Below are 12,951 nucleotides of genomic sequence, written 5' to 3'. Positions count from 1 at the left end.
TTTCAGGCTAATGTATTATATTTTATGATCATGCTAGATGATTGTAGTATTTGTAATAGGTGTAAATGCTGTTAAATATATGCAAGTTACCTAAAAATATGCTTAGAAAGTTTGTTGGTCAATAGGGAGTCATATCACATCCATGACACTGAAATTACTGCATTAATCCAAATTGATATGAAAAAAAAAAACCTCCTTTTATTAACTTGATTTTTTCCCCCATCATAACAGATTCACACCTGTGCTACCTGGGCTTCCTGCCTTTCAAGATGACCCTACAATCTGTGAATACTGGAGTCCAATTCAGTACTTTTCACATTACATCGATAACAGAATCTTTGAGGATATGGCAGCTTTTACAAATCAAAGACAGCTGCAAACTACAGGAGTGTCACTGAATACTACTGCCCAAGAAATTAAGATTTTTTTGGCATATCAGTACATATGGCCTGCCGTGGCTATCCCAGAGTCAAAATATTTTGGGCTAAAAAGACTAAAGTGCCAGTTATTAGCAGGAAAATGACAAGAGATAGGTTCTACAAGCTGAGGAGATCATTCAAGATTGTCAATGACCTGGATGTAACTGAAGAGGCAAAGGAGTTGCACATTCTTTGGAGAGTCAGACCATTGCTTGACTGTGTGAGGCAAGGTTGTCTCAGCCTTTCAAGGAGTGACAAGGTGTGCTTGGACGAGCAAATCATCCCATTCACAGGCCGCTGCCCAGTTAGGCAGTATGTGCCAGGAAAGCCAAACCCTACTGGCCTAAAGGTTTTTGTGCTTGCCTCGCCAAATGGTCTAGTCCTGGATTTCGAGGTCTATCAGGGCAAGAACACCTTTATGGGCTAAAGACTGGGAGTTGGAGCTGCAGCGGTGTTGCGAATGGCAGAGTCAGTTCCTGCAGGAACTTATGTGTTTTCTGATCGATATTTCACAACGATCAATCTCATGGATGCTTTGCTCTCAAAGGGTCTTCCAGCAACTGGAACCATTATGAAGAACAGGCTCCCAAAGCAATGCCAGCTGCCAGGAGATAAGCAGCTGAGAAAAGAAGGGAGAGGGGCTTCAGTGACATTGGTCTGGAGGGGATCTGAGCTGGCAGTGACAAAATGGTTTGATAATAAACCAGTTCTGATGGCCTCCACTGTCTATGGTAAAGATCCAGAGGATATCTGCAGCAGATGGTCCAACAAAGACAAAGGTCATGTCCAGGTGAGACGGCTAGCAGTAATCAGGGAATATAATAACAACATGGGTGGCGTAGACCTCTGTGACCGAATGCTGAGCTTCTACCGCATGTCAACCAGGACCAAGAAGTGGACGTCATGTGTGATGACACATTTCTTTGATGTTGCCATCACAAACGCTTGGATCCAGTACAAGTCTGACAGCAAAGCACTGAATCAACCAGCTAAGAACACACAGCAGTACCTGGACTTCAGATTGCACCTGGGTGAAGAGCTGCTGGATAGTCCTTCATTTGATGACAGCAGTGAAGACAGTGAGGAAGAGTATCAGCCACCAACAAAAACAAGGATCCCACAACCAGAGTCATCTGTACGTAGGCTAGGAGCCAGACACATGCCAGAGATGTTGGATATCAAACATGCAGAAAGATGCAGGAACAAGGTTTGCAATGGTAAGACATACATCAGGTGCTCCAAATGCAAGATGTTCCTCTGCATAACCAAAAAGAAAGGATGCTTCAACGATTACCACAGCTAAAATATCCAGAAGAAGAAAAGCAGAACTACTTATGTTCTATGTCTTATAGTTCACTGTTGAATTGAATACATATTTTACATTACACTGTAATGTATTATTACAAACATTTTGTTCTTGCAAGCAGCAGCTAACAGTTACATTTTTATTGTTTTTGTTCAAATTGAATTTGTTCTTGAGCGAATATCACTCTAAAGATATAATCTGCTGTTTTTTTTTTCATTTTCTAAATTCACTTCTATTTTCACATAGATATCGTCCTGTTGTACTCTACAGTGGACATGCTGTGAAATTAAAAATATATATATATATATATATATATATATATATATATATATATATATATATATATATATATATATATATATTTTAATTTAAATTGTAAGGTGTTTTTTTTAGGCCCAAATAGATAGGAAATCACACAGAAACAGTAATTTTAGGACACTTTTTTTCCTTGGTTCTCAGGAGGGTAGAAGTAAAATACCCCCTCTTGAATGACATTTGCATACTGTCTTGTTAATATAGTGCCAAGCCATGTCATGTATGCCAATATGCATAACCCACTGTCACTAGACTTACACAGTTTTTCATGACTGTCTTTATTGAACAAAGCAACCAAACTCATAACACGTTTGATATATTAAACAGCACCAGGAAAAAAGTATACCCAGGAATGTTTGTGCCTGATGTGTAGAAAAAATCAAATTCACATGCAGTTCTGTTGTTTACTTTTGCTGTGTGGTGTGGTGCCACAACCCACAGCAGGCTGCACGGCAAAGCAAGACTACACCAAGACCTACACCCAGAACCCCCATGTGACTTACCTGCATCGACAGGTCCCTAAGAGTACACAAACAGTGGCCATGCCAAAAGACTGCCAGACTCCACTGTTTCCTGACCGCTGTTTTCAACGTAGCTTTACAAAAGTTGCCATAGATTTACACTAAAGATAATATAATAATATGAATATGCCTATACTATTTACACCCTTGTATATGTAGGCCCATGGTTTAAACTGCTACATCAGCAGAATAGAGCAGAGACAATACAAAGGCAACACAAAGCTAGTTCATTTTAAACTAGAAATTAAATCAAATGTCTGAAGTGTTTGCTCTAAACAATTTGAAATGAGCTTTATCACCTTCAATAACTTTTAGTGGACAATGAACAAAGGTAACAGCTGGTAGAAAGTGTAATGAAGTTGTTATATAAAGTATGAGTATAAGGAAAAATGGTGAGGCACATGGCGGTGAAGTGGGTGGGAGTAGGGTGGAGATCAGCAGCCAGATTGTCTTAAGGATAATTCAATGTAGTTATGAAATGGGGACTTATACTGTCATGGAAGGCAGTAAGAGTAAATTGACCCCAGGAAGTTTAGCTCATTGGGCACAGCTGAAGATTATCCAAATAAACAAATACACGGAGCAAAGAATGTGTCAGGTCTATAAACGTGAGGTGCTGGTTGGGTATCTCTGACAATGTAATAATGTAACAGTAGGCCCTATTACTCGTTTTTTGTTAGGGTTAACCATAACTTTAGTCATCAATAATTCTGATCTGGTTCAAAATTTGCGATTTCTTCTTTTGAATAGGGAATTTCTTACAGAAATACGAGGTAATCAATAAGGAAAACTGGCTCTTGCCCTTATTTTAATACATCCATATTCTTGCACTCCATCTGGGAACAAGCGCCAGTTACACATCCAGTACAGCAGGTGGCGCCACACCTATCACCTTTCACTCAAACTTTATAGCGCAGAGGAAGTTTATCCATGGAAACCTAAGGAGCGTCTCAAACCGTCAGCACCGGAGCCACCGGAGCCACCGGAGTCACCGGAGCCACCGGAGCGGAGTGTAATGCGCACTGAAGCCACCGGAGCCACCGGAGCCACCGGAGCGGAGTGTAATGCGCACTGAAGCCACCGGAGCCACCGGAGCCTACTACATTAGTTTAGTTCATTATGTACCGCGCTGATTTGGCCCTGTGGCGCGGACAGGCTTCTGTGTTACCTGTTAGTTAACAGTGGACACAGGACAGTGGTCCATAAAAGTGGAAGGAGAAGATGTGGAAGCAGAGCGGCCGGAGCTCGGCTCTGGAGCGGGCCCAGGCGGTGCTCTCCTCGCGCAGAGGCAGAGCGGCACCAGTGGCGGCCGCACCACGGGTATTCAGGAGCCTTTACTTCCTTCTGATTTTTTTTTTTTTTTTTTTTTTTTTTTAAGGATTTTGTGACTATATATATATATATATATATATATATATATATATATATATATATATATATATATATATATATATATATATATATATATATATATATATATATATATATATATATATATATATATATATATATATATATATATATATATATATATATATATATATATATATATAATACTATAGTCATATACGTAGATTGTACTTGTACACATATTGTTATAGCCTTCATCCTTCTCTGCATTGTCCCATCAGCATTCCTCTGCTCAGGTGTCACATCAAGGTGCCGTGCGCCCACCTCCAGCCAAAATGTCCTCCGAGCTCCTTTCAGATCTGAGTGACAACGAGTCCTCACTCAGCCTTGGCCCTGAACAGGTTAACCGGGCCGGAGCCACTCCTGTGCCAAACCAAACGGGCGACGGGGGTCCGGAGGTAGGTGCAGCGCTGTGTTCTCTGGACATGTGAAATGTGATGCCAGCAATGAGCACAGCATTAAGCTGTTAACATTTTCTATGATGATGATCTTTGAAACGGTTTGGTAGTAATAAAATAATAATGTTGCATGATGGCAGGTGGCTCGCCCTTTGACCCCTCTGGACTCTTGTGCCATTAGGTTCTTAAAAAGACCTTCCACTGCAGCCCAGGACCAGCCCAAAGAAAGGTACAGAGTTTTTACTATTTACTATTTTTAATGTGGATGACCTTGTGTTAAATCCTGTGCAGTAGAACCTCAAGACTAATGTTGTTTCTGTTGTCGCTGATGATGGAGCAGAGCAGTCCCCTCTTCACTGCGGGGATCCCAGGCTGCGGTTCTCAACAGACTGGCCCAAATAGAAAACCGCTTCGGAAAAAGTCTGCACACCACAGGTTCTTCAAGAGCAGGGAAGACGGCTGTGCAGGAGTTCACAGAGGAGCAGGGTGTGTTACCTAGCACAGACCAGCCCAGCATGGATCAGCCCAGCATGGATCAGCCCAGCATGGATCAGCCCAGCATAGATCAGCCCAGCATGGACCAGGTGTTGGTTTCTGTTTTGTTGCATGAAAAGACACAGGAATCATTCTGTAGATCTTTATTGCCAGTTACAGCAATACAGTCCGGTTAAAGGCAGCGTCCAGGAAAATTCAAAGCAGAGTCTATAGTGAAGTCTAGTGAGTAGAGTCTAAAGCGGTGTCTAAAGCAGAGTCTTACAAGATGCACCAGTGTTTTATAACCCTCCCAGAGTGGGGGTCACACATTCATGTATAAAAGGAGGCTACAAATGAGAAATGTGGCCTTAACCAAAATAACCAGAACATAGTTGCCATCCTCAGGAGTGTGATATTTGGCCAGGAGTGTTTAGGTCAGGAGTGTGATATTTGGCCACTGCTGCATGGGAAATAGAATGTTTTACATCTTTGTAAGAAAGGAAGCAATATTATTATATTTGTATATTGTCCACACAGCCCAGGCGTTTTGTGAAGAGCAGGCCTCCAGGTGCTCATGGGAGACGCTCAGAGGTGGGTAGTACTGAGTTATATTTACTTAAGTAACTTTTAAAATAAAATGTACTTTTCAGAGTACCTTTCCAGCAGCATAGTTTTACTTCTACCAGTGTAATATTTTTATTGAACTAACAGTACTGTTACTTGAGTGAAAGTTTTGATTACTCTTCCCACTGTGAGTAAGTCTACAAGTGACAAAAGCTTTATGTTGACAATATGAAATGATTTGAACATTTGTGTTTCTTGCACTGATCCTTCAGATATGATTTAGTTTGTCTCATTTTTGTGTCTATCCTTTTGACCACCACCACACCACATTTTGTGCTTTCATTTCTTATGTTTTGTCCTTTAAATTACATTAACTAGAAATTATAAATCAGATGCTCTATCAGTGTGTTGGTCAATCTGAAATCACCTGCTAATCCAAAATATGTTCTTGCAGGACTCTAACAGCAGACGGCAGCTCCACACTGAGACCCCTCCACCTCCCCCCTGCACAGTGCTCTACCCCCCTCCAACTTCACTACGCAACACTTTGACTGTCCAGACTCAGTCCAGCCTCTCTACCCCCTCCATGTCCCCCTCTCCCCCCTGCATGCCCCCCTCTGCCCCCAGTTTATCCCCCTCGTCCCACAGTCTGTCCTCTGTGGGCTCTGCGAGCTCTGCTGGTGGAAATGTGTGCTCTCTGGAGGAGCTGTTTCCTTTGAAGGCGGCCTCAGAGGATGCTCACAGTGACAGCTCAGACAGTTCTGAACGTAAGACCTTAGCTGCACTTGAACAGCAAACACATTAAAGGTCCTATATTATCCAAAAGTGACTCTTGTGAGCTTCATGTTGGAATGTTGTTACCTCTTCAAAAAGTGAAGGTGTATGGAATATAAAAACATAGTGGAGCACTTACTGTATTATCACATGACATTATAAGATGGAGCAGAGTGCTTTCTGTTTGAGAGAAGAACTAAATACACAAGCACAACTCCAGATATGTTTTTAATGAGGAAACAACATTATAACATAGCTCTGAAAATAAAGTAATGTGGGCCCTTTAAATTAGAACAGAAGAATATTGGGCATCTTGTAAGGTCACTTGGCTTACCTCATCTCCTCTCATTTTTCGTGTCCACCACAGACTTTAGACCGAAACTGATAGACTTGGACGAGTTGGCTCCTTCTGCTCTGCTGCTGGAGGAACATCCAAGTGCACAGGTCTGGGCTGGCAACACTCGAGCTTCTACAACTGTCTTTAATGGTCCTACAGTATATTACACAAAACTGACTCTTGTGAGCTTTAAGCCATGTTATAATGTTGTTACCTCATCGAAAACACAGCTAGAGTTTTTTTTTTTTTTATTCACACATGTCTGAGTAAACTTTTATTATTAATGTGTCCTAAATATCAGGGTTTGTGTGGGAATGAAACAAAACAAGACTCCAGATATGTTTTTGATCAGGAAACAACATTATAACATAGATCAGAAATTTGCATAATATATGCCCTTTAAATTTAACACTTAAAACTGGATCCCATGGCCTATTCCAACAGATATTTCTTATATAGTTGAAACCAGAAGTTTACATACACTATAACCTCCTGAGACCCGAGCTCCTGCAGGACTTTATTTGCAAAAACTATTAAGAGTTTAAACACAGACATTTTGTGTAAAAAACAAAATTAGAAACAAATGTGCCTCTTGGAACAATGTGTCTCATTTGTGCTGCTGACAGGAGCAGGAAGACATGTGCCTTTAAATAAAAATACAAATTAAATTTAAAATAAAAAAATAAATTAAAATACAATAAAAAATAAAATTAAAATAAAAAATAAAAAATAAATACATTAAAATACAATAAAAAAATAAAAATAAAAAAATAAAAAATAAATACATTAAAAATTAAATAAAAAAATACCAAAAATAAAATACAAATAAATAAAAAAATATTCCCTTGATCATGTTCTTGTTGCTGTTCATCTAAAAAAATTTGCACTGTGGCCTAAAAAACCCAAAATGTGTTGTCCACAGATGAGGACACCAGGTCTCAGGAGGATATAAAAAGACACATGTTTTAACCTCATTGTCTCACATGAAATCAGACTAAACCTTTCCTGTTTTAGGTCAGTTAGGATTACCAAAATTAGTTCTATTTGCCAGAATAATGAGAGGAGGATTTTTTTAGACAATTTTTCATTACTTTCTTCTAAGTCAGAAGTTTACATACCGGTACATTTCATTAGTATTTGGTACCATTGCTGTTAAACTGTAGGACTGTAGGGTCAAAGGTTCCACAAGCTTTTCACAATAGTAGGCATGTGGCCACCTTGCTCGGATGGTGGCCACATGCCTTTTCACTTCTGCCCATAACTTTTCAATAGGATTGAGATCAGGGCTTTGTGATGGCCACTCCAAAACATTCACTTATTCTTAAGCCACTTTGTAGAATTTCCACATAATATTCTTTCCTCATGATGCCATCTATTTTGTGAAGAGCACAAGAACAACCCCACAACCTGACGCTGTCAACCCACTTGGGATGGTGTTCTCAGGCTTGCAGGCTTCCCCCTTTTCAAAGGTTTTCAATAAACCAGAAGCTTCCAAAGACTTGACATCATCATCTTGGTTTTCCAAAACTGTTTACATGCATAGTAATCTTATTGTATGTACACTTCTGACTTTGAAGAAAGTCATGAAAAATTGTATAAAAAATCCTTCAGTCATTATTCTGGCATTTAGCAAATAAAAATAATTTTGGTAAACCTAATTGGCCTAAAACAGTAAAAGTTTAGTCTGAATTCATGTCAGTCAGTGAGGAAAAAAAGGCTGGTCTTTTGTGTATGTAAAATTCTGATTTGAATTGTAAATGATGTCAGTGATTATTTCAGCCCTGACTAAGACATTTTCTACTTACATTTGAAAACAGTACCTGATTAGCGTTGTCAGAAATATGGAAAATCAGATACTAATCCATACTGAAACTAATACCGAAACTAGATACTCATTTGAACAAGACACTAAACAAGCCAGATTGACAGGCCAGAAATGAACCTTTCCTGAACAGCTTTAGAATGATCTTGAGCTGTATCAGAGCAAGTATAAGACCACATAGACTAGTGTATGCCCATGGACCACTATGTGTTGTTGAAATGTTACTTGCACAGATCCTGCTGCAACTCTCTGGGGGATCATGCCCCCATGTGGGGTTTTATAAGACGATGAAAACGGCATGTTTTTGATGGCTAATTTCTAGGTGTTAGATAGTTGATGACACTTCTGCACGGGAGTCCTCTGATCAGGTCGTCTGCTGTAGTTTCAGACTTTTCTTTGTACTGTACATTAGTGTTGTCACGATACTAAAATTTCAAACTTGATTTTGATACCAATGGTTAGACTCGATACTCAATACCGATTCAGATACCACAATGATATTTTCAAAAAAACACTTCATTGGCAATGGAATGTGATTCCCAACATTAAATCATACTTTTTTTTCTATTAATGTGTCTTATATCCGTGTAATGCGTCAGTCATCCAGGAAGGTTCCATAGTGGTCCATGGGCTTACACTAGTCTATGTGGTCTTATACTTGTTCTGAACGTGACTTTTATAGTATCAATACCTGCTCAAATGAGTATCTAATTTTGATACTAGTTGTTCGTATTGTTTAGGATCAGATTTTTGTACTGTATATTACGAAGCATCAGTTTAAAAGAAAATGTAATGGATTTTTTCTCCATGGCAAATATTGCAAAATGGACTTGTGCTATGTTTTAAGGAGCCAGAGCTGCAGGAGGAGCCCCAAGAGGAGGTGCCAGATGAGGTGGATGTGCCAGACAAGGTGGAGGTGGTAGATCAGGTGGAAGAAGTGGAGGAGGTGCTGGAGGAGGACTACACTAGTGAGTTTGAGAGTGTTTTTCAGACAGAGAGCCTCTCTGAGCACTTCCAAGGAGGTGGCCGGCCCCAATCTCCCTACTCAAAGTCCAGTTACTCCGATACGTTCAGCAGAGCCACCCCATCTGAGCCCTGCACTTCTGAACCTCCACCTCACAGTCATGCTCCTTTACTCCATGGTCACGCCCCTCTACCCCACAGCTACTTCTCTCTACCACAGCCCGACATGACGTCAGCAAACGCCTTCAGAGACACAGTGGGACAAGCCTCTCATGTGCCTGGTCAGTCTAACTTTGCACAGTTGAAAAAATCACTATATCCATCAGCATTAGACAAGGTATCTGTGTAATCCCTCAGGTCTGATCCATAATAAAAGCCAAATGTAAAATATGTCAACTGGACAAAAAATTTGAAGACGTTTCGCTGCTCATCCAAGTCCAAATTCTTCAGTTCTGGTCCGATTGCTGGTGGACGCTGCCTTATATCTATCTGAAGAGAGGAGCTAACTACAGGACAACAGGGAATGCGAACCTTGAAGGAAAAGTGTGACTATTCCTTACACTGCTGGTGTGTTTAAAAGTTTCAGAGAATTTTCAGACAGTATGAAATTCCAGTCTATTTCAAACCTACGAACAATTTAAGACAGAAACTGGTTCACCCAAAGGGCAAAACCCCGAGCCATAAACAAAGCATTGTGGTCTACTCCTTTCAGTGTACTGAAGACTCAGTGAGCATTACATCCAAGAAACTACACAACCACTCCATAAGAGAATGTACCAACACTGTCACGAGAGTTCCTCTGGACCCCAGGCCTGCTGTACATCTCCATCTCAAAGCCACTAACCACTCCTTTGAAGATAGTGAGGTACAGAGAGAAGAAATGGTTTGAGACAGGAGATAAAGAAGCAATTTTTGTTCAGAAAGACAATCCTTGGCCCCAATTCCTTGAACAGGAATGGGGGGCCTTAGACATTATCTGTCCTATATTTATAATTCCATCCTCAGATGCAAAGCAAAACAAATGAAACAAAGAGAACACTAGAGTTAGCCAGGATGCCAATAGGTGTGAAGGCACCCATTAATGGTGAATGAATATACTAATTATGACTCAGGCACAGTGCACACAGTATAGCTCAATAGACCTAGCCTACTTACAGAAACTGTAAACAATAACTGCTCCCAGTTTCACTGTAGTCAGCTCCTCTCTTCAGAAGGCAGTGTCCACCAGTAATCTGATTAGAACTGAAGAAGCGACTTGGACGAGCAGCAAAACGTCTTCATTCCTACAACGTTTTTGTCCAGTTGACAGATTTTACTTTTGGCTTTTACTATTAGACAAGGTATTAGCCACCTTTGTGTCTTTAAAGCTACCATCTGTAATTAGACTTGCCGACTGGCCCCTGTTGTCTTCTCAAGGCACCTCTAATGCTATCTGCATTACTGCAGTCTGATAGTTTGCCAGCTTTGGCCTGGCAGAAGAAGTCCAGAGAGCATATGTGAGTCTAAACAAAGGCAAGGTAATGGGAAGGGGGAGGGGCCAGGTGAGGGGAGTGGGAAGGTGAGGGGGCGGGAAAGAGGCTTCACATCTGCTTGTAAAATCAAAGAACCTTGTGGATGGTAGCTTTAAACTCTTAATATTTGAATTTTTCAGAAAGGCCTATGTGAAAAATGAATGGAAAAAGTACTTCTGGAACCAGAGCGGACTTGGGCAGTGGGCAGGACTATTGAAATCCACAGTTGGATTTCAGATGACATCACAACATTTTATATGCCTGTATTCTTTGATTTGTTTAATGAAGATGAGGGGCAGGTCACATTAGTACTGTCAATGTGCAATTTAGTGGTGTCACATGCTGAGATCATAGATCTAATCTGTAATATAAAATGTAGTGTTTAAACCTGGCTCCTGCCCCCATCTGTGTGTGATGTCAGTGTTTCCCACAGATTTATAATGAGATTATTGTGGCACAAGCAATCCTTATATTAACAATTTTATTGAATATATTTTTGGGGGATAAATGTGTCATGTATTGCATCTAAAGGTAAATTAAACAAAACAACATGGTAGAAAGCTTCAAAAACTCAATTTCGCACAATACCTTCTATTTAAAGTTACTCCTATGTATTTTTGATAATACAAAGTAAAAAGTATAATTTTTTATAATTTTTTTGCTTAGCTTGTTTTAGACTATGAGGGGCCACCATAGCCTCCTCTATAACGGCAAACACAGACATCATCATATTCTAGACTCTGAATACAGCAAATGAACTAAAATATAAATGTGCTGAGGTGTCCTTTCTTCCTGACTTTGTTCCTTGAAGCAACTGGCTGTAGCTCATGTCCGTCCCTGGAGCTCTTGATGCAAAGCCTGAGGCAGCAGCTGACCCTGACCTCACACTTCATCAGCAGCTCTCAGGAGCACCAAGCTCGAGTCCTGCAGGGTCTTGGACCTCCCAACTACAGATACACCACTCTGCAGGACACACTCAAGGTACATCAGCTCTCACACCTTCAGTCCAGGGGTTCAGCAATAGTCTGCTTTGCTGCCCAGAAACCGAGGAGTACCCGTCTCGGGGAGGTTTTCAGTGGCTTTCTTATACATTTTGACCTACTTTAAAGTGGAACTAAATACTAAATCAACCTTTTTGGCTACTTAACTGTGTACGTAATGTTTTAATAGCATTGTGTACTGTTCCTATTCTTTTTTGGCAACGTTGGCAAACTGCAGCTTTGTGTCAAAAACAGTCAAAAACTGTGTGTGATTTCAGTGACATCGCATATCACATCACACAGGAATGCCCTGATTACAACTAGGCGTGTCTGATTACACCACAGGGGCAAAGTAATGTGGATACCTGTTAGACCAATCACACTGTTCCTTATACTCCCAAACCCCACCCCTCCTCCCCCCTCACTCTCTTTTTTTAGTCGTCCAGGTTCTCTCCAGTTTAGCAGCTCTGAAATACGGTCGTAGGAGGAGTTTAGGTGTTTAGTCCAACTTTAACAAATTACTTGTTACCACCTTGTCAATGAATAAATGTGAGAGATAAAAACAACTCAGTTGCTGTTATGTATTTAGGTATTGTATATTTGTCTTTTTCCAGTACATCTCCACACTCCGAGCCTCCAGACCACACTCAGACCAGCAGACAGCGAGGAGGTGACCACGATACTCCATGATATATAGATTTGAAATGGTTATTTTTTTCTCAGATTATGGGCCTAATTATATTTATATGGATGGCCTGGTTAGCTTTTTGATGCCAGAAAATCATTATTTTTGAATAAAACATACACATTTTTTGACAATCACGTCTTGAGTATTTTTTTTACTTTACCCTGCAACATCGCCATGGTGATTAAATCTTAAATATTGGGTAAAAGGAGTGGGTGTTTTTCAAGGTAATAAATTATAAATTAAAGTATTAGATTAGACTACATAAAGCTTTTACACTACAGGACATTTAACATCCAGACAGTGGTTTGTGTTAGGCTGAAAGGTGCACAATGTCACTTTTCTCGTGGTGAGTCATTGAGACTGATCGTCTTCAATGCCAGTATTGGTCTGATGACATTATTACTTTTCCTGTAAGATACACTACCAGTCAAAAGTTTGGAGAGGGAAGCCCACTCACAGTATGAATGCA

General features: G+C 40.3%; 2 protein-coding genes across 3 annotated transcripts in view; one reads left to right on the top strand and one right to left on the bottom strand.

Moving 5' to 3' along the window:
* Positions 1-12,951, bottom strand: part of dohh (deoxyhypusine hydroxylase/monooxygenase) — a 272,673-nt gene that overhangs the window by 153,033 nt on the left and 106,689 nt on the right. The gene's annotated exons all lie outside the window — the stretch shown is intronic.
* Positions 3,499-12,613, top strand: c4h19orf44 (chromosome 4 C19orf44 homolog). Of its 2 annotated transcripts, none has more exons than XM_055221035.1 (10): positions 3,499-3,881; positions 4,208-4,369; positions 4,510-4,598; positions 4,710-4,953; positions 5,381-5,434; positions 5,862-6,174; positions 6,549-6,625; positions 9,188-9,584; positions 11,626-11,795; positions 12,409-12,613. In XM_055221035.1, the coding sequence occupies exons 1-10, from the start codon at positions 3,783-3,785 to the stop codon at positions 12,466-12,468; spliced, it is 1,665 nt and encodes a 554-aa protein (XP_055077010.1). In that variant the 5' UTR covers positions 3,499-3,782; the 3' UTR covers positions 12,469-12,613. The 2 variants fall into 2 exon arrangements, with proteins under 2 accessions (XP_055077010.1, XP_033821102.2); XM_033965211.2 differs by having other exon boundaries at positions 4,193-4,369.

The sequence above is a fragment of the Periophthalmus magnuspinnatus genome, chromosome 4 (assembly GCF_009829125.3).
Source record: "Periophthalmus magnuspinnatus isolate fPerMag1 chromosome 4, fPerMag1.2.pri, whole genome shotgun sequence".
In the NCBI taxonomy this organism is placed as follows: Eukaryota; Metazoa; Chordata; class Actinopteri; order Gobiiformes; family Gobiidae; genus Periophthalmus; species Periophthalmus magnuspinnatus.
This window is presented reverse-complemented; position numbering and strand designations above follow the sequence as displayed.